Here is a 22368-nt window from a genome sequence, read left to right on the forward strand (position 1 = left end):
GCTATCTATGATGTTTTACCAAGTCCTTCCAACCTGTTCTGATTGGTTATGTTGGAGAACCCAGCATGCTTTCTCTGCCTAAAAAAAGTCAAGCTGGAGCACATCTTAAGTGGCAGCAAAATGGCTTTGAGTGAAAGGAGATGGCAGTTGAGGAACGATCAAGTCAAATATCTGCAGCACCATCACCTCAAATAAGCGCCAGCGGTCAATACAAGGAGAACTGCTACCTTTATTAGAGCAGGGAAGAAGTCACCAACAATAACTGGGACTCCCCAACTCCACCTTTGCAAGTTTATTGGCCACAGTACTTGACTGGAAACTGACAGCTGATCTAGATAGACAACTCAAGAAGAGGTTTCAGCAACATCATAGAGACCAGATACTATTCTGCTCTCCTGATCCTCCAATTAGGTTTTACTTATTAAGCTTACTATTCTATGGGAAGATTGGATCCTTGAGGCCAACAAATGAAAGAAAGTGAGATATGCCTAGCTGGAGGAGCAGTGCAGACAGAAAGGGTGGCGGAAAGGATGTGAGCTGAATGAAAAACAATCCAGGTAGTGACCAGACCTTCTACAAGACACTTACTGTCCCTGTCATATGTGGGGCCAACAAAAGAAGGATCATAAAGATAGCCATGTAGGCTGTTGGAAGTAGCACCTAGGTCAGGGGTGGGTAATGTCAGACCTGGAAGACCACAGTGGCTGCAGTTTTTCATTCCAACCCAATTGCTTAATTAGAAACCAATCCTTGCCAATTTCAGACATCATTTAATTTTATGGCTTGTTAGTTTGCAATGTTAGGTTCTTATATCGTCAATACACATATGCATACTGTACATTCATATATATACACACACACATATTATATATATATAGTACTGTGCAAAAGTTTTAGGCAGGTGTGAAAAAATGCTGTAAACTAAGAATGCTTTCAGAAATATAAATAATGATTGTTTATTGTTATCAATTTACAAAATGCAAAGTGAGCGAACAAAAGAAAAATCTAAATCATATCAATTTTTGGTGTTACTACCTTTTGCCTTCAAACCAGCATTAATTCTTATAGGTACACTTGCACAAAGTCAGGGATTTTGTAGGATTATAGTCAGGTGTATGATCAACCAATTATACCAAACAGGTGCTAATGATCATCAATGTCACATGTAGGTTGAAACACAGTCATTAACTGAAACAGAAACAGCTGTGTAGGAGGCTTAAAACTGGGTGAGGAACAGCCAAACTCTGCTACCAAGGTGAGGTTGTGGAAGAGTTTCATGTCATGACAAGATTGAGCACAGCAACAAGACACAAGGTAGTTATACTGCATCAGCAAGGTCTCTCTCAGACAAAGATTTCAAAGCAGACTGGGGTTTCAAGATGTGCTGTTCAAGCTCTTTTGAAGAAGCACAAAGAAACGGGCAACGTTGAAGATCGTAGACGCAGTGGTCGGCCAAGGAAACTTAGTGCAGCAGATGAAAGACACATCAAGCTTATTACCCTTCGAAATCGGAAGATGTCCAGCAGTGCCATCAGCTCAGAACTGGCAGAAACCAGTGGGACCCAGGTACACCCATCTACTGTCCGGAGATGTCTGGCCAGAAGTGGTCTTTATGGAAGAGTTGCAGCCAAAAAGCCATACCTCCGACGTGGAAACAAGGCCAAGCAACTCAAGTATGCACAAAAACATAGGAACTGGGGTACAGAAAATTGGCAGCATTTTTGGCGGTAGCAGAAGGCAGTTTGTTCGTCGAAGGGCTGGACAGCGGTACAATAATGAGTGTCTGCAGGCAACAGTGAAGCATGGTGGAGGTTCCTTGAATGTTTGGGGCTGCATTTATGCAAATGGAGTTGGAGATTTGGTCAGGATTAATGGTGTTCTCAATGCTGAGAAATACAAGCAGATACTTATCCATCATGCAATACCATCAGGGAGGCGTATGATTGGCCCCAAATTTATTCTGCAGCAGGACAACGACCCCAAACATACAGCCAAAGTCATTAAGAACTATCTTCAGCGTAAAGAACAAGAAGTCCTGGAAGTGATGGTATGGCCCCCACAGAGCCCTGATCTCAACATCATCGAGTGTGTCTGGGATTACATGGAGACACAGAAGGATGTGAGGAAGCCTACATCCACAGAAGATCTGTCGTTAGTTCTCCAAGATGTTTGGAACAACCTACCAGCCGAGTTCCTTCAAAAACTGAGTGCAAGTGTACCTAGAAGAATTGATGCTGTTTTGAAGGCAAAGGGTGGTCACACCAAATATTGATTTGATTTAGATTCCTCTTTTTTGTTCATTCACTGCATTTTGTTGATTGATGAAAATAAATGATTAACACTTCCATTTCTGAAAGCATTCTTTGTTTACAGCATTTTTTTTCACACCTAAAACTTTTGCACAGTACTGTGTATATGTATATATATATAATATAAATACATATATAATACACACACGAGCAGTGTGGCAGCATTGTGTGGGCATTCTTCAGGGAACAACTAATAGGTTAAAACCTACAAATGGTTCTGCAGCAAGTAAAGTAAATTAACCCTTGCCAGTTAAAGCAAACAATTTGCACAGGCATCACAACTTCTGTTGATTACTTAAAACCCCCCCAGCCGTCTTAAAACAGAGTTGGAACAGACTGTGTTACTACACCCTCCAAGGTACTACTCTGACAATATTCCAGTAATAATGACAAGAAAACGTCAATTAACAAATGAAATGAGGCAGAGCATTATTACTCTTAGAAGTGTAGGCCTTTCATTTAGAGAAACTGCAAAAGAAATTAAGGTGTCCTATACAATCCAAAGGCAATTGGAAACTGGAACAAACTTGGATATGAAGAGATCTGGCAGACCTAAAGTAAACCCAATCAGAAGACAAGCTTCTGAGGGTCACCAGCTTGTGTGGTAAGTGTCTCACAGCACAAAATCTTACATACATACAAACACATATACATACATATATACTTGATTAAAAAATGCAATCACAATCGCATAATTGAATGTTTATCAAAATCAAGTGCATATTAATCTCTATTATATTTCATTCAAGCACATTCATTTTTTTCTATAAAACAAATATCTCAGTGATTAACTTCTAATACAAAACAGTTTTAACATTTAAATTATTCCAGTTTATTAAACAGTTTAACAGGAACAACATCCAATGACCACCAAACATACCTCCCCCACAAAATGGTTTGAATTTCTATGTTGCAAGACAATATACAGTACCATAAGCACTAAAAATTACACAAATATTAAAAAACAAACATAAAATCATGGTTCAGCTTTTGTGTACAAATAGCACTGTTATAGCTCAGTTTGTGCTTAATGGCATGATGCACACAAGCTAACTGGCAGCTATTACTTGGAATGGAGGAGTCATTAGTTAAATTAAAAATGTGTATAGATCAGGCTTCTAAATAACAAAGGAGAGACGGAGAAAAACTTCTAAATATATATCCGATAGGGTTGTTTATTTAGATATTTCAAATTGCACATTGTCATAGAATGTATCATTTACGAATTATAAAATAAGTCTTTACCTTCATTCCAAATGGATGAAAATATTAGTATGTTTAATTTTCAGATTATTGCCTAGTTTTATTGGTAACAATATAGTACAAATGTAGGCTACAGTAGGTAAAATACAATTAATTAAACAACAACAACATACCATTTAAGCTTTGGGGGAAGTGTGAGTGAGTATAAGGAATCAAGCAAGTTCATTCTGTGTCATCTGCTCTTTGGCTGCTTGGTACAGATACCACTCCATGGATGATCGAAAAAGCTTGACGGCAACTTTATTCAACACCGGGGACAAGGCTGACTACTGGCATTCTGTTTCCCACTCAGACCTATACCTCAAAAGCCTCTCTTATGTGCAGACTTGGATTAACAGACATTACCAAAGTAGTGCTGATGCTAAATGCACCTTCTTATTCTGGATGTTCTGCTATACTGTGCCATTTTTATTTTTTATTTTTTTACTGTTAATGTGTAAATGGAGCTTTAATGGCAAGGAAGGCACTGATGCGCAATCTCACTCAGCATGCAGTGTTTGTCTGTCTGCAACATCAGCACAGCACAAAAATTAAATTCATCTACTCCACTTGTATAACTGGATTGATTTAAATTGTGGAAAACAATACCATAAGAGCTAGTGTATATATTAAACCATATATACAAAAATACAGGACAAATCACATCGCTTATTGATTGAATATGGTACACAGCACTTTCCAATATGGGGACATTACATATTATAAGAGACAGGTACCAAATCTACTGGGGAGTGTGGATGAAGTGCATTATCAAGAAACAACATAGGCAATTGTCAAGCGCTAGTGACCCGTTTCTGCTATTAACAGGTATGGATTAATTTGCCGTTGCTGCATTACGTGTGATGCACTTTCAAATTATCCACTAAAAAACTGAATTGCAGAAATTTTTTAATGTGTTAATTGAACAAACACACATACAAACAGAATTATATACAATATATTTTGAAAAGTTTTTTTTATATCTGGTTCTGTGTTCTGAGTCTATTCTGGCTTTGGGTCTGCCAGACCTGTTCCTGTCAGAGTTTCCAGATTCCTCTAGATGATGTAGGAAACTGAACTTACCAACAACTTGGCTTTCTTTGTAACTTCTTTAAAGGAATGGCCTTCACTTCTAAAGGTTGTAACAGTCTGTCTTTCTTTGTGAATTGCCTTTTCTCATCATTATGATAGCAATATACAGTGCAAAATCATGCAAATAATGCTTCAATGTGTGTAGCAACACAGCTTTTTCCAGTACTGCTTTTACACAGAAGGTTTGTAAGTAACTGACAAAAGTTGGGACACCTGTACAAATTGTTTACATTATCTTTCAAGGCTTAATTAACATCCATTGCTGGAGAAAATCTTTAAGTTGTTAATACATTACTTGTTCCCTGAAAAAGGCTTTTATGTATAACTCTGAAAATTTTTTTTTTTTTCTTGTTAACCTTAAATGTTGTTTTAACCTCTGGCAGTTTATTTCCTTTGTGCCACATCATGTTATTCAATGGATTTGAACTACTCAAATGTCAATAAAAACTTGAAAATTGAGGCTGTTCTAAAATTGTTGACCAATAGTGTAACTACTTAAACAGCATATACAGTATATTATACACGCATACACACACATCCACCCACACAGATGTATTTAGTCAGTAGTAACTAGAAAACTGTAGACACGTGAGACTTTCATTAATTACATATTAAAAAGAAACAAGCTACAAGAAGATGGATAAACTGTTTAGGAAAGCAGAAACCTAGCTGTCATAGTGAATTTGCGAATGAATAATTCAGCCAAAACCAGACTTTATTTCAGAGTTTTGAACTTATTTTTTTTTAATGGAATACTAGGGGGCTCCGTCCCCTGCTCACTTCACTCGCCCACCCTCAGGTTTGGTTTACCAGATATACAATGCATTATTTTCACTTTTACTTTAAAACGTTTGTAAAAACAATACTCGTCATTTATTTCTGGCCCCGGGGATGGTTAAATCTCTTTCTCGCAGTACGTATAACGCTGCTCGCGTTATGAATGGGGGGCGGCTGAATGCACGCTAAGGAGATGCTGTCAGATCAGCTGCTGTCTTTCTGTTGCCACTGCTGGCGAGCTTCATGTTCTGTTTGTCGCGCTGCATGTCAATCATTTAAAAAAGCCTGTACAGCAGCTGTTTTTCTGCCACTTCGTGTCTCTGCCTCTCACATTGTGTGTGTGTGTGTGTGGGGCTGAATACACACTAAAGAGATGCGGTTGGATCATCTGCTGGCTTGTGCTGCTGCTTCTGGCGAGCTGCGTCATGCTGTGCGGCGATCATTTAAAAGCCTGTACAGCAGCTGTCCTTTTGCCACTTTGCGTCTCTGCTGCTCCTGTTGTGAAGGGGGGGTCTGGGTTGGGCTTAATGCACGCCAAGGAAAACCGGTCAGATCATCTGCTGGCCTTTTATTTAGTTTTTTATAACCAAATAGCAAACAATAATAAAGTATCATACATCATTAAGAGTATCATGAATTAAACATGCCAAAGTTATAAACTCTGGTACTGAGAAATATATTAGTTTTTGTTACTTACTCTTGTGATTCATCTCCAATGAGTATTGTAGGTATTTTAGAAATAAGATGTTTCTGAACCCAATTCCAGTGCAAAGCAAATACTGCTAAACCATGAGAATCTGCTTGAATACGGTCTGAAATATCCCAAAGTCTGTCTCTCCACAGAACGCAGCACTGTAACTAAAGCAAGAAACCAGGGGAGAAATACATGAACACAAGTAGTTATAATTCACCTATGTTTCTTAATTCGGCTGAAATAATGGAAGGAAACAACTACTAACATCAGACAGATTTTCGTCCAGTATCAATGACTTTCCAGTCTGTAGTATCTGCTCCATATGGCAATCCCAGTGTGCAAAGAATTTTGCAATGTGAGCCAGAACTGGATAAGGTAAATCTTCAAACTCTAGGGAACCTTTTAGGGACAAATAATGGTAATAATCACATCAATTACAGAACCTCACTTTTATAATTATAAATTTGATATCTTAAATTTAAACTTTGTAACACTTAATTTAGGTACCATTATGGACACTATCGTTATAAACCATATCCAAAACAAGACCAAATAAAACATAAAAGAAATACAATTGATACTAAAATAAATCACATAAAACCATTCATTATTTGTCCGAAACAATGTAACTGACATAACACAAAATGTAAAGTTTGTTATTCAGTAAAATTCCAAAGATTATTTATACATAAAAAGGAAGGTAACAGTAACACATCATATAGTATAATAAGAAATGTAGGCATTAAAGGCACAACTTACACTACTGTTGAAAGCATGAATTCTAAGGAAACTATTTTTTCCTGAAACTAATATAATGGAAATTACTTTATTTTTTTAAAATGTAAGAAATTACCAAACATACAAGTACTATATAACTTTGTATTTCAACTGTCCTGCAGTTGCATATTGTACAACTTTACATCAACAAATACAAAAAAATAGCAGTTGTAATACATGGCATTTACTAGTGTAAATGTTCTATAATATTCAACATATTACCTTGTTGAAAGGCTTTACATATTCTTAAAATACTATTGTTTCCTGTTTTTTTTTCTCTGTATAAGACAGCTTCTTCAATGTGCACTTGCTTTACACGGTCCATCAGAAGTCTCACTCTAAGAATAAGTAAACAAGCAGATGTTATACTAGTATATCAAACCTCAAAAAACTCAAAAATGGTTAGAAGTCAATAATATACCTGTTAACCATTGAATTCAAGCCATCCATATAATGCTGAAATTCTTCCACAGAGTCAAAGGTTATAGAGTTTTTTAAAATATCCAAATACTGTAGATTCCAACGTACATCCATTGAAATTATATATTCATCTTAAGGGAAAAAGAAAACAAAGCAGGCAGTTTCACTTTAATTGTTATAACCTTGACAATGACTTCCTAATAATGCAAAAACTAGAGCATTGTAATCTTATCTTTCAAAACTGTGATAGTCTAATTCCTTAATACTCAGTATTAGGGTATCAGAACAATTTTAATTAAAATGAGATCCAGCCCAGCAAATTTCATCAAATATATTCCTCTTACTTCTCCAAAATAACATTAAGTCGAGTTCCAATGGTCCTAAAAGTCCAACTCTCTATAGCACTATTTGGTAAATTATTTCATATGTTATGTCTATAATTCTCCAAGTGAAAACATGCTTTTTAACATTTGTACAGTGATCCCTCCTCGATCGCGGGGGTTGCATTCCAGAACCCCCCGCGAAAGATGAAAATCCGCGAAGTAGAATCCAGATGTTTATATGGTTATTTTTATATTGTCATGCTTGGGTCACAGATTTGCACAGAAACACAGGAGGTTGTAGAGAGACAGGAACTTTATTCAAACACTGCAAACAAACATTTGTCTCTTTTTCAAAAGTTTAAACGTGCTCCATGACAAGACAGAGATGACAGTTCCGTCTCACAATTAAAAGAATGCAAACATATCTTCCTCTTCAAAGGAGTGCGCGTCAGGAGCACAGAATGTCAGAGAGAAAGAGAGAGAGAAAAGCAAACAATCAAAAATCAATAGGTGCTGTTCAAGCTTTTAAGTATGCGAAGCACCGTGCGGGAAGCATGTCGCTTGACAAAGCAGCTGCAAGGAAGCCCAGCAAGGAAGGGAGCAATGTGAAGGTAGTCTTTTAGTATTTTTTAGAGGAGCGTCCGTATCCTCTAGGGGTGCGAACAGCCCCCCTGCTCACACCCCCGCAGTAAGGAGCAGAGAATGTCAGAGCAAGCGAGAGAGAGAGAAAGAAAAGCAAACTATCAAAAATCAATAGGTTCTGTTTGAGCTTTTAAGTATGTGAAGCACCGTGCGGGAAGTATATCGCGCAACAAAGCAACCACAAGTAAGCCCAGCAATGAAGGGAGCAGTATGAAGGTAGTCTTTCAGAGTTTTTTGTGGAGCAGCCGTATCCTCTAGGTGTGCGAACAGCCACCGTGCTCACAGTATATTTGAGGAGTTTTATTTAATTCGTAATACGTGCTCTGATTGGGTAGCTTCTCAGCCATCTGCCAATAGCGTCCCTTGTATGAAATCAACTGGGCAAACCAACTGAGGAAGCATGTACCAGAAATTAAAAGATCCATTGTCCGCTGAAACCCACGAACCAGCTAAAAATCTGCAATATATATTTAAATATGCTTACATATAAAATCCGTAATAGAGTGAAACCACGAAAGTCAAAGCGTGATATAGCGAGGGATTACTGTATATGATTTACCAATACCAGATTTCCGGCTATGTCCACATGTCCTAAATGAACATAATAAAACAACAGCTGAGATCTACCATGCTAACTCCATTCATAATTCTGAACACATCATTAAGCCTTTAATCCTTCCTCTTAACTCATACTTTGCAGTTCTGGAATCAGCCTAGCCATTGTTCTATAGAATTTCTCAAGTACTGCTATGTCTATGCAGCAGTTAAAGTAAATTAAGCCTTGGAAGTTGAAGTAAGCAGTTGGCACAGATGTACACCATCCAAAATACTACTTGGACAATATTCCAGCTATGATGGCAAGAAAATGACAATTTACAAATTAAATGAGACAGAGCTTTATTACCTCTAGAAGTGTAAGCCTTTCATTTAGAGAAATAGCAAAAACAATCAAAGTGTCAGTATGTATGGTGTCTATACAATCCAAGGCAATTGGAAGTTGGAAGAAACACTGTCAGGAAGAGATCTGGCAGACCAAAGTCACAACCAATCAGAAGACTAGGTTGCATGAATGGCACATCACAGCACAATAGCTTCAGACCCAGCTTAACAGGGCTCAAAAAATGCAAGTCTCAGTTTCTATTGTGAAAAGGAGACTTTGTGCTGCAGGTTTGACAGGGTGAGTACCAATAAGAAGGACATTCCTTAAAGGACAAAATTAGGGTCTTGAAATACCGGCTCTGGACTACTGCAGACTGGACAAACTCTACTCTTCTTCCACTGTGTACTGTTACATTTTTGCTTTACATTAGACATACATAAATGAAAGACCTGTGTGAGTGTGTGTGTTTTTACAGCTAAGGAGCAGTCCACTCTGCTCATGTTCAACCACAGCCACTAGATGGCGCATGCAAGTAACTCACTTCTCACTATGGAAGACCTGTGTGCAGCAAACGCTGCTGCGCAACAACAGCATCGTGTTAATGACAAAGATGAAGAGAGAATGTTGAAACAAAGCAAACACTGTAGTTCAACAACATGCAAGTGAAATATCTCACCAATGGAGGGCAAGGCTTAAAGTTTTCACTAAAAACATTGTCTATCTAGAGGTATTTTCCTGAAATAAAAATTAATAGGACTCGCATGCCAGTGATACGGCTAAGTGGCGGCATTGTCAGTGTCTTCTTACAAAAGCTAGTGTCACAGCAAGCACAGGTGGGTCCACGTCCTCTGCCCTGGGTAATTCTTAAGAGTTAATTGATGCCTCCCCAAGTTCACAAATATAGTAAAACTGATAGTGAGTGTTTGGGGTGTTCTGGTTTAGCATCATTTGCAAACTTAACCTATTTGTTATTTACATATTTTTATCAAGATCGTATATACATACATACACACACACACACACACACAAACAAACACTCTCTCTTCTGTTCCTGGAGTAAATCTGAGTCACAATCCTCTATCATCACTACTTACCTTTTTAAGGCTTTGAAGTAACCTGTTGGGGTTCTTCATTCATGCCTATCACCTCAGCGTTCTCAGAATTGCCATCTAGCCCTGTAAGGTCCTATAAACAGTTTGTACACCTCCAACTTGGGGCTGATGCCCCTGGACAGTTTTCAACTCTTACCTTGAGCTTATGTTGGACACTGACCCTTCTATATTAGTAGTCTAGTGTCTCCTCCTGTGACACTTTTTTTGGGGTAATTATTGACTCTGACCTAAATTTTAAATCACATATTAATCAGATTACTAGGACAGCATTTTTTACCTTAAGAAATACAGCAAAAGTTAGATACCGTATAACTTTTCAAGATGATGAAAAATTAGTTCACGTTTTTGTTTAGTCGGCTAGATTACTGTAACGCACTCCTCTCAAGACACCAATCAATTGCAACTAGTGCAGAATGCAGCTGCCAGAATCTTAACTAGGAAAAGAAAATCCGAGCACATCTCTCCAGTTTTGATGTCACTATATTGGTTACCTGTGCCATTAAGAATTTACTTTAAAAAGTACTGCTTATGGTTTACAAAGTCTTAAATAATCTTGCTCCATCCTATATTTCAGAATGCCTTTCACATATAAATCGTAACCTTACATCTTCAAACAAGTGTCTGCTTTTAATTCCAAGAGCTAAACTTAGAAGAAGTGGCAGCCATCTGCTGTTATTCACCTAAAATCTGGAATAGCGTACTTATAGAAATTCACCAGGCTAATACGGTGGAGCACTTTATAAAAACTGCTAAGAACTCATTATTTTAACATGGCTTTATCCTAGCTTCAGTTTAGTTTAACCCTGATATTCTGTATATGCATTTAAGTGTAATTTTTTTTTTTTCATGGCTTCGAAATCCATACTAACCCCTACTTTCTTTGCTGTTCTTTAACCGGTTTTCTGTGGTGGCGATCTGCGCCACCAGCACCTGATCAAAGTTCACTCCAGTCCCTACATTGATAGATTGAAGGCCACTATATGATTATCATCATCCGATTCTTCCACGTGGAGCCTGAAAACCATGAGGACTTATTGAGATCATTTCTGTTAAGTAGAATGCTTAGCAGGGGCTGGGCGGACTTGTGGCCTGGAACCTCTGCAGATATTTTTTTTTTTTTCTCTAGCTGTTTGGAGTTTTTTTTTTTTTCTTTTTTCTATCCTCCCTGGACATTAGGCCTTACTTTTATTCTATGTTAATTAGTATTGCCTAATTTTATTTTTATATTTTTTCTCTTTCTTCATTCTGAGCTACATCATTTTGTATGAAAACGTGCTATATAAATAAATGTTATCTCTCTAAAAGACACATGGGCAAGATTAGCCAATTCTCTACTAAAATACATGCTATCTCTGTTCTCTTCCCACTCCTGAAGTTCATTGACCATAAACTCACAGTGCTGGATTAACTGGCACATCCAAATATATAGGCCTCTTGGCGGGAGGCCTCATCGAAGCAAGCATCCTGATAGCTCAACATCAAGCAGGACTTCCACTGATTTACCCTCATTTTAAAATTAATAGTGACCTGCTTAAATCTTCTTTTATTAAAAATTGAAGTTTAAAGGAACTGGCTGTTTAATACTCATAACTTGTCTAAGCTGCTGTATTTACTTCTTCCCTTCAAACACTAAGATTTGTTTTTTTTTTTTCTTTTAACCCAGCACCACCATAAAAGCAGTTATCTGTTCATGATTCATTTCTCAGAATATAACATCAGCACATTTCAGCACCTCGATAAATGTGTTAGGATCCAAGAACTGTGGTTATTTGAAAAATGCTGACAAATAGGACAGACTCAGATACAGTATAAGCTATTCTCCAAAACAAAGAAAGCAGGACATCATCTTATTAATAGCAATTTTTGCCAGCCAGGGTAAAAACTACAGAAATGAACAGTTCCAGGAAATATGCTTTAAGCAGCTTTTGTAAACCCTAAAAGTTGATTTTTGTTGATAAATACTTACCAATTTATGTACAGCTGCAAATATCTCTTGAATTGATCTTTAGTATAAATATTATGAAAACAGTAGACATTTGCTCACCAAACATTTTTAGACAACAACAAAAGCAGGATAGATGCAGTTTTCAGTGTTCCCTACAAATAAATTAGGACTTACTTACAAGTGTTAATGTTACCTATCTGCGAAATTCTGATAAATGTTCTATGTAAATTTCACAAATTAATGAGATGGTTAGCACAACTACTTCTTAGATTTATTTCTATAAGGTATTCAAAAAAAAATACACTCACCGGCTGTTTGGTGCTGCATTTCTTTAATGTACTGCCATATTATTCCACTCAGCTTAGTAGAAAAAACTGATCTCAGGGCTTTGGAACCAGCCTCCAAGTGAAAATGAACAATATCTACAGCAAAAAATAAATTTAGATACACCAAAAACAAACTTTCACATGATATCATTGCAAGAGAAAAAGCAACACTTAAAGGTGTTTAACACTCAGATCTTTTGATATCTGTAGTAAGCTGTGGGCCAGTATGTTGTTCTACCCTGTAGTCCCCTGGGAACGCAACCTGTTTTCAAAAGTTGTACAATGCCTGAACAAATTTATCAGGAAAGCATGCTCCATCACCGGGTGAACCCTGAACACACTGGAAGCTGATGTAGAAGAGAGGCTGGTGGCAAAACTGGACGCTATCATGAAAAATTTATTTGATTTATTTTTGCCAAGAATGAATTAATACTATAGAACTGATAAAAATATGTTTTTAACCTTCCTCACCCTATATGAAAGTGTTTGAAATCTACAATCTAATCTTGAATGCAGAACAGATTATGTATCAATTGCCAGATTCATCAAGTCAGGATGAGCAGTTTTATGTTCACTTCAACAGTTCTTACATGCAAGTATGTGATTAATAATATATCTCTTAAAAACAAATTTCAGCAATAAAAAACAGAATACAATAGACTGCTTCCAAGGATAGGATTGTAAAATGCTATTTAAATTATATCTTAAATAACATGTCCTTTTAAAGACTATACATTACTTTGAAAATTCAATAGCTCTGATCAAACCAATTAATGTTTTCCTTTAAGGATGCAGCTAGTTTTTACAAAATTAAATTTCTAAATGAACAAACAGAATGTATGATTTACACTCTTATTACCTATTCCTATCATATTATCAATAAGAACACTTTTTAACATAATGCCCAGTTTTAGAAAAGTAGAAACCTTTGACGTGTTTATAGCACTTGGATAAGTGACTCAGCCAAATAGCCCGGAGAACCCAGTCTTCATGTGATGCCCTTTCAGTTACAAGCCACACAGCAGGACTGATCAAGCACATCATCTCATTAAAATTTTCTTCCAAGTTGGTGGACATGAATGTTAAATTGTCCAAAGACCTAGACTGAAGTACTTGTTGCAAATCAGACAATATCAAAGGTCGACATCTGAAGAAAGAGAGAAGGAGAGAGGTTTTAGGAAACAGCTCTTCAATCCCAACTCTAGACAGCTGCACTCCTTATGGAAATCTTTATATTATATATATATATATATATATATATATATATATATATATATATATATAAAATAATAATAATAATATATATATATATATCACACAATCAATTAATTGGTATTGGTGCACTGCTTAAATATAAATATACCTGCACTTAAAGGTTTTAATAATTTTTAATAATTGCACTAAAGCTTTTTTGCTGCTTTAAGTAAACATTTACTATATTTATAGTTTTTTCTTCAGTCTATCATCTAGACATTCATAATTCTTTAAGTGTAATTATAAATGTAACAGTATTACAATTTTAATAATGCAGTACTCGTTTCTTATCAAATCCTATACTGTATGACACACAGCAACAACTAGTAAACACAGTAGAAATCTTTAAAGAAGCCACAAAAGTATCCAGTGTTCATAAGTTGTTTATCAAGAAAACAAAACTAACATGCTACTCATTTTGCTGTTAAAAGGTAAAACTGGATCCCAAGGCCAGAAAAGTTGAGAAACACTGCTCAAAATAAACGCTATAATCCAGCGAGACAAATAAAGTGTTATTCCAAAGTGATTAAGGAAAAAAAATGCAGCAGTTGCTACTTTTGATGCAACAGTACTTTTATCAATGCTCTTATTTAAACTTTGTGAGCGTTGATGGGAATTGTAGTTCCCATACTGGTATTTTCAAAGGTTGCAGATAAGAAGAAGGGGATAAGGGTTTGTATTTACTAAATATCTTTCTTACTGGAACAATTGAGCAAAATTGACTATGTTCACAGCCACACTGCCTGGCAAGCACTTGCAAAACATATTTTGTTTGAGCTTCACCAAACTTTGCATGTTTCACTTCGCTTCTACAGACGGCCCTCATTTACATAAACTGTCATGCCCAGTTTCTCTGTGTGATCACAAAATGAGGGATGAGGTACATTAGAATGCCCCACTGGCTACAGCATTATTAATTGATAGATAGATAGATAGATAGATAGATAGATAGATAGATAGATAGATAGATAGATAGATAGATAGATAGATAGATAGATAGATAGATAGATAGATAGATAGATAGATAGATAGATAGATAGATAGATAGATAGATAGATAGATAGATAGATAGATAGATAGATAGATAGATAGATAGATAGATAGATAGATAGATAGATAGATAGATAGATAGATAGATAGATAGATAGATAGATAGATAGATAGATAGATAGATAGATAGATAGATAGATAGATAGATAGATAGATAGATAGATAGATAGATAGATAGATAGATAGATAGATAGATACTTTATTAATCCCAATGGGAAATTCACAAATGTCTACAAATAAAAAAAAAATGTGTTGACAGATTTTCTTTTTTCTACAATGTCACCAAATTTCAATTAAATCCATCAAGGTATTTTTAAGATTTTGGGTATTTAGTTCTCCTGTTGGGGGTCTACCTCTAAATATTGATATATTGACATATCCTTCCTTAATGGATATCTACTGCCATAGATGTACCACCTTACCAAAGTTCAGTTTTTTAGGTAAATGCAATTGTGTTTTTGTTGATGAATGAGTGAATGAAATTTGCATTACTTATACAGTATATAGGTAAGCAGACAACATTCAGGATAGATGTCTGTAGAATCTTGCAATCAAGCAAAGTTCAATACAAAAATTAAGTTGAACAGTGAGGAGAAAAAAAATCAAATTTGAAAAAAAAAATCAAGTTACTGTTAATTACAGTGTAAACATAGGTCACAGAGGTCAATATTCTTGCAATTGAGATTGGCATTGGCTACATAAATAAGAATTTAAACACTGGTTTCATGAAGCAGCAATATTTTTTAATTTTTCCAATTTACATGATGATATACAAACATAATATCACAAAAAGGTGCAACTCATAAGATGGAGATTTGATAAGACGGTAAAGAAACTTATTACTCACCTGTTAGTACTCAAACTTAACATATTCAGGCAATGGGTAAGCACTTGCCCATCTCTGATGATAGTGGAAAGGCAGGAATCTTCAGTTGACTGGAGAGCAGAAGGTATTGGATCCGGCCAAAGTCCTGGTGATAGCAATTTCCATTCCCAAGTTTTGCTGGATTTCAGGGATGAGAGATGTTTTTCCACAATCTCTTGCACTTGCTGGAAGTAAAATGCTTGATTAGAAACAAAAGCCTCTTTACATACCATATTTATCATGGTGCTAGAAATTTATGATGCTGCCACTATAAAACACAACCTGACATGGACATAAAGTAATGCTAGATTTGAATGAATGAAAACAATCACACACTAGGACATCCACACCTAGCTAATCCAAGTGACACAGGTTGGAACCAACAGGGGCCAGCAGCTACTCAATGTACTTTTAATATCATTGCCCTACTAAATGAAGAAAGACAAAACCATACAAGATATTAGATTCATAAATTTTGAAAGTCTATCTCCCCACTACACTATATACAAACAGTATCTGCTTTTCCAATTATTGATCATTGTGAAGGTATGCTCAAACTAACTTGTATGAAAGTAAAAATATAAAATATTAATGAGTAATATCTTTACAAAGAGACAGTAAAGAAAATGACAAAAGCAATCATTCTCAAAGGAAGTAATCAGTTATCCTATAAATTGGCAAAGGTTGATTTTTGTGACTCAGACTAAAGCACTTGTTGATGCAGTAAATCCATATTGAAAAAGTCAACAATGGACTTTAACTGTCCACTATTAACCCACAGAATTACAGTGCATCCGGAAAGTATTCACAGCGCATCATTTTTTCCACATTTTGTTATGTTACAGCCTTATTCCAAAATGGATTGAATTTATTTTTTTCCTCAGAATTCTGCACACAACACCCCATAATGACAACGTGAAAAAAGTTTACTTGAGGTTTTTGCAAATTTATTAAAAATAAAAAACACTGAGAAATCACATGTACATAAGTATTCACAGCCTTTGCTCAATACTTTGTCGATGCACCTTTGGCAGCAATTACAGCCTCAAGTCTTTTTGAATATGATGCCACAAGCTTGGCACACCTATCCTTGGCCAGTTTCGCCCATTCCTCTTTGCAGCACCTCTCAAGCTCCATCAGGTTGGATGGGAAGCGTCGGTGCACAGCCATTTTAAGATCTCTCCAGAGATGTTCAATCGGATTCAAGTCTGGGCTCTGGCTGGGCCACTCAAGGACATTCATAGAGTTGTCCTGAAGCCACTCCTTTGATATCTTGGCTGTGTGCTTAGGGTCGTTGTCCTGCTGAAAGATGAACCATCGGCCCAGTCTGAGGTTAAGAGCGCTCTGGAGCAGGTTTTCATCCAGGATGTCTCTGTACATTGCTGCAGTCATCTTTCCCTTTATCCTGACTAGTCTTCTTGGTCACCTCCTTGACTAAGGCTCTTCTCCCCCGATCGCTCAGTTTAGATGGCCGGCCAGCTCTAGGAAGAGTCCTGGTGGTTTCGAACTTCTTCCACTTACGGATGATGGAGGCCACTGTGCTCATTGGGACCTTCAAAGCAGCAGAAATTTTTCTGTAACCTTCCCCAGATTTGTGCCTTGAGACAATCCTGTCTTAGAGGTCTACAGACAATTCCTTCATGCTTGGTTTGTGCTCTGACATGAACTGTCAAATGTGGAACCTTCTATAGACAGGTGTGTGCCTTTCCAAATCATGTCCAATCAACTGAATTTACCACAGGTGGACTCCAATTAAGCTGCAGAAACATCTCAAGGATGATCAGGGGAAACGGTGCAACTGAGCTCAATTTTGAGCTTCATGGCAAAGGCTGTGAACACTTATGTACATGTGTTTTCTCAATTTTTTTATTTTTAATAAATTTGCAAAAATCTCAAGTAAACATTTTTCACGTTGTCATTATGGGGTGTTGTGTGTAGAATGCTGATTAAAAAAATGAATGTAATCCATTTTGGAATAAGGCTGTAACATAACAAAATGTGGAAAAAGTGATGCACTGTGAATACAGTGATCCCTCGCTATATTGCGCTTCGTCTTTCGCGGCTTTACTCCATCGCGGATTTTAAATGTAAGCATATGTGAATATATATCGCGGATTTTTCACTGCTTCGCGGATGTCTGCGGTCTACAGTACGTGTGCTTCCTCAGTTGATTTGCCCATTTGAATTCAAACAAGGGACGCATTTGAATTCAAACTAGGGACGCTATTGGCGGATGGCTGAGAAGCTACCCAATCAGAGCACGCAGTTAAGTTCCTGTGTGCTGCTGATTGGCTCAGCAACGGAGTGCTGCATTAACCAGGAAGTCTAATCTCACTCATTCAGCATTAACGCACGTTACTGCTACTGCTGCAGGAGCCGTGTCCAAGCGCCAACAGAAGATGCAAATGAGTGCAGAAAAGGTAAAAGTTTTGGATATGTTGAAGGAAGGAAACAGCTACACCGCTGCAGGACACCATTACAGCATCAATGAGTCCACGATTCTTTTTATTTAAAAAGGAGGAAAAGCATATAAGATCTACGGCTGCAGTGTCCTTTAACCAGGGCGCAAAACGAGTTGCAAGTGGACGTGATAAGGCAGTAGTCTGGATGGAATCTGCTTTAGGGATTTGGATTGAAGAGTGATGGAAGAAGTACAACGGCAGTGCTAAACAGTCGCCTGAAGAGGCTCCTTTAGAAGAGCTGTAACGCTATCCTTTGTAGTGCAGTAAAATTAAACTCATCGTTATCGGACAAGTTGTTGTGTCATTGTTGGTGAGTAACCATAATTATTTACGTACAGTACTTATTACATGTACATAGTTTAGTGTCACTGTACACACATTTTACTGTATACAATTTTTCTTGCATTGTACGTATTTATTGCTGGTGACCTGTCTGTCGTAATGGCTGTAACATATGTGATATCGGAGACGCTCGATATCTTTAAAATAATATTTAGGTTTTACTGTATGTAAACTGTGTTTACATACATAATTTCAACGAATCTTACCTAATATCTAAGATAATACAAAGGGTTTATGCTGTATAATTGTGTGTGAAATGCTTATAATAGTGTGGGAGAGTTTATAAGGGCTTAAAATATATAAAAATAACCATATAAACATATGGTTTCTACATCGCGGATTTTCTTATTTCGCGGGTGGCTCTGGAACGCAACCCTCGCGATGGAGGAGGGATTACTGTACTTTCCGGATGCACTGTAACTCTGGCTTTGTGTATTACATGCTAAAACTTGAATTGTACCAACAAAAAAAAAAAAAAAATATTTATGTTCATACTAAACAGAAACATTAAGAAAGTTGATGATCAGTTGTTTACACTCTTCAATCAAATAGGTAATTATACTGCTTTCCAAAAACAATAAAACAAAATTTCAATTGGCAAAAACAAAAACAAGTCACCTTTTGATTGGATGAATAACACTGAGAAAGCACAAAGACTTCCCAACAGGCTTGCTGAAGTGCAAAATACAAAGACGATCCCCGTTGAAGATGATTAACCAAAAGAGAAGCAGCATGAAGAAGTGCAGAAACTGTACTGACCGGACAGCCTATAGAAATAACAATAAGTGATATTCTGTAAAATTATACAATTTTCTAAAAAAAATACATACACACACACACATTTCTAAATTACATTTTATTCTTCTAGATCAATAGTGTACTCTTGCAGCTGCTTTCACAAAATGTGTTGTGCCAATCTTTAAAATATCTATTATCCTTGATATTTTTGATACAACAATCCTGGAACAGGAGTTCATTAACTTTAATTTTTTTGTTTTAATCCCATAAATTTATGATTGCAAGTCATCTAGTGTTATACAGCAGACTCGCTAGTTAGACATGTTTATATTCTTTGGCTGGTAACTGATGGAAAACATTTTCCAATTAGGTCAAAAAGGTAAAAAATTGTTAATGCTATCATCCAGTTACATCAAAAAATGTACTTAAAATTACCTAAAATAGTTTCTTTGATCTCCGTGTATATAGCAAGTAAACAGGTGCAAATACTGTCACCAGTAATGCCCTGTGCCTGAAGCAATGTCCTGAAATCCAAAGAATCCACAGAAAATACTTCACTTTCACCATGGACATAAATTTCCACACCACGATTGCGCATGGCACGAGAGATTTCACCATGAGCAGGGTCCATTGTTAAGAAAAGCCTAAAACATAAAAACAAAAAATGTCATTTCAAATAGTTAAAAGGTTTTTGTTTATTATTAAAGACAATACTACTGAATGGTTATAAGTTAGATCTGCTTCATATCCAAATCACAAATGAACATCCAGCAACCAAAATGAATTACTTGATCGATACTAAGTGATCCCAAAAATCTGTCTTCGGCAGTCTGTAATACTCCTATCAAGATTCGGTATCACTGTGCAAAGGTTTATTTATATTGAAGATCACATTACCAAAATGGGGGAGAAAAAAAAAATCAGCAATTTTTATGTTTGTCTAATTCTTGGATACTTTTGGTTAATCACGCTTTACATAATCTATATATATATATTCACGGCATTCGAAGTCTGTGTCACAATCTGTTAGTGTGGGTGGTTACCTACCAGGTAACGCTTTGTGGTTGGCCAGCAATCTGCTAACATCCGCCACGGTGCCCTCAGTTTGTGAAGAGCAGATCATAGAATGGTTGCAATAGTTTACTGTCAAATAAATGCAAAGAGTACACGACACGTGTTTCGCCCTCATTCTGGGCTCATCAGGTGTACACACTCCACTGCACTCCCTCTCAGGAATCGAACCTCGGACGTCAGCGTCAGAGGCGATGCCCCTAACGTTGCGCCACGGCGTGTGGTTCGTTTATTTGACAGCATGTAGATCGGGGTAATTACATTCACGGCATTCGAAGTCTGTGTCACAATCTGTTAGTGTGGGTGGTTACCTACCAGGTAACGCTTTGTGGTTGGCCAGCAATCTGCTAACATCCGCCACGGTGCCCTCAGTTTGTGAAGAGCAGATCATAGAATGGTTGCAATAGTTTACTGTCAAATAAATGCAAAGAGTACACGACACGTGTTTCGCCCTCATTCTGGGCTCATCAGGTGTACACACTCCATTGCACTCCCTCTCGGGAATCGAACCTCGGACGTCAGCGTCAGAGGCGATGCCCCTAACGTTGCGCCACGGCGTGTGGTTCGTTTATTTGACAGCATGTAGATCGGGGTAATTACATTATATATATATATATATATATATATATATATATATATATATATATATAAAATCCCTATGTGCGTCCAGGTGTCCGTGTGTGGGTGTCTTCTGGTGAAGTGCGCATGCGCGGGGCACGGCGCTATGCGCGATATTACTGTCAGAGAAAGTTAGAGGCGTTTTACGGAAATACAAACCAGTATTACTGCGAGAGGAAATTAAAGGTACACAATACAGTGACGCATATTACAGCCACATACAACACATACACATTACTGTCAGAGGAGATTAAAGGCATATTACCGACGCGCACGCCTGTATTACCGCCAGAGAAAATTAAAAGTATATTACGGACGTATATTACGGACGTACAAGACGGTATCCTTCAATAAGGGCGCGCACAAAAAGGCGAGCCTCAAAAGGACGACCTCAATTGGGCGCAGCAAATAAAGGCGCGCGTAAATAAAGATCTGCACCTGTTGCTCTTCACATATTCCAGAGCCATTTGAACTAAATCTACGCGCCCTTATTGAATAGAGCCGTACAAGACAGTATTACTGTTACAGAAAATTAAAGACACACAATGCACGGCAGCAGCCCACGAAGAACGGTCAGCTCAGCAAGTAAACATCAACAAAAGAAAGGCTGAAAGAAAGAAAAATACGACTGACAAAAAGAATGAGGTCAAAGTCCCTTGCCATTTAATATAGACTGTTCCTACTAATGTTTATGCACTACTGTTCTAGCGCCCGTTATTGTAACGGGCTAAATGACTAGTTTAGAATATATTTTACAAGTACTGATTTTCACATGGGAAAAATGTCAAAAATGAATAAATCCTTTGTTCATTCAAATACTACTAGAGAGCACATAAATCCTGAAGTTTTGAAAAATACTTCCTTCGTTCACACTGTTAAACAAAACACACTTGATATACACCGAAAATGTCATTAATTGTGTTATTGAACATTCTCCTATATTCAAGAATATCACTACATATGTGTAATCTTTTTTTTTTTAAATTTGAAATACACCAAATATTTTTTTATGCATTTTGAATTGAACAATAGACAATGTATGATAGCACTATATTTGCAAGTGTTTGCCCTGCTTGGTAATCTTTATACTGGAACACTTTAAAAATTGTAACAGCAGATTCTTTTTAAATAATATGGTAAAAATATTTCCAACAATATGCGGTACAGCACATAGTATATGCTTTTAAGTTTGCTTTGATACACGTTCTCATTACAATTGTAAAAAATAAATGTTGATTAATAAGCCATTGCAAAATAGGGTAACAGGTATAAAATTTGTAGTTTCCTGGTCCAGGATCATGAGGAATATTATAAAAATATAACACATGATCCGGAGATGTCAAAGAAAAAATGCAAGTAGTTTTGTGTAGGCAGAAGTGAAATGAAAATGAAGTGAGTGATCGGAAGAGGAAAATACAAAAATATTAAA

The 22368-nt window shown here is 36.8% G+C and overlaps 1 protein-coding gene across 2 annotated transcripts in view; it reads right to left on the reverse strand.

Annotated features, from left to right (window-relative positions):
- Window positions 1-22368, reverse strand: part of mdn1 (midasin AAA ATPase 1) — a 306186-nt gene that overhangs the window by 144668 nt on the left and 139150 nt on the right. For both annotated transcript variants that reach the window (XM_028791087.2, XM_051925449.1), the window contains exons 46-54: window positions 19686-19894; window positions 19131-19279; window positions 15691-15893; window positions 13466-13686; window positions 12522-12635; window positions 7313-7442; window positions 7114-7229; window positions 6380-6513; window positions 6118-6278 (exon numbers count right to left, since the gene is read on the reverse strand). In XM_028791087.2, coding sequence (XP_028646920.2) covers window positions 6118-6278; window positions 6380-6513; window positions 7114-7229; window positions 7313-7442; window positions 12522-12635; window positions 13466-13686; window positions 15691-15893; window positions 19131-19279; window positions 19686-19894 — 1437 coding nt within the window. The remainder of the gene's footprint in view (window positions 1-6117; window positions 6279-6379; window positions 6514-7113; window positions 7230-7312; window positions 7443-12521; window positions 12636-13465; window positions 13687-15690; window positions 15894-19130; window positions 19280-19685; window positions 19895-22368) is intronic.

Source organism: Erpetoichthys calabaricus, chromosome 3, assembly GCF_900747795.2.
Source record: "Erpetoichthys calabaricus chromosome 3, fErpCal1.3, whole genome shotgun sequence".
Taxonomy (NCBI): Eukaryota; Metazoa; Chordata; class Cladistia; order Polypteriformes; family Polypteridae; genus Erpetoichthys; species Erpetoichthys calabaricus.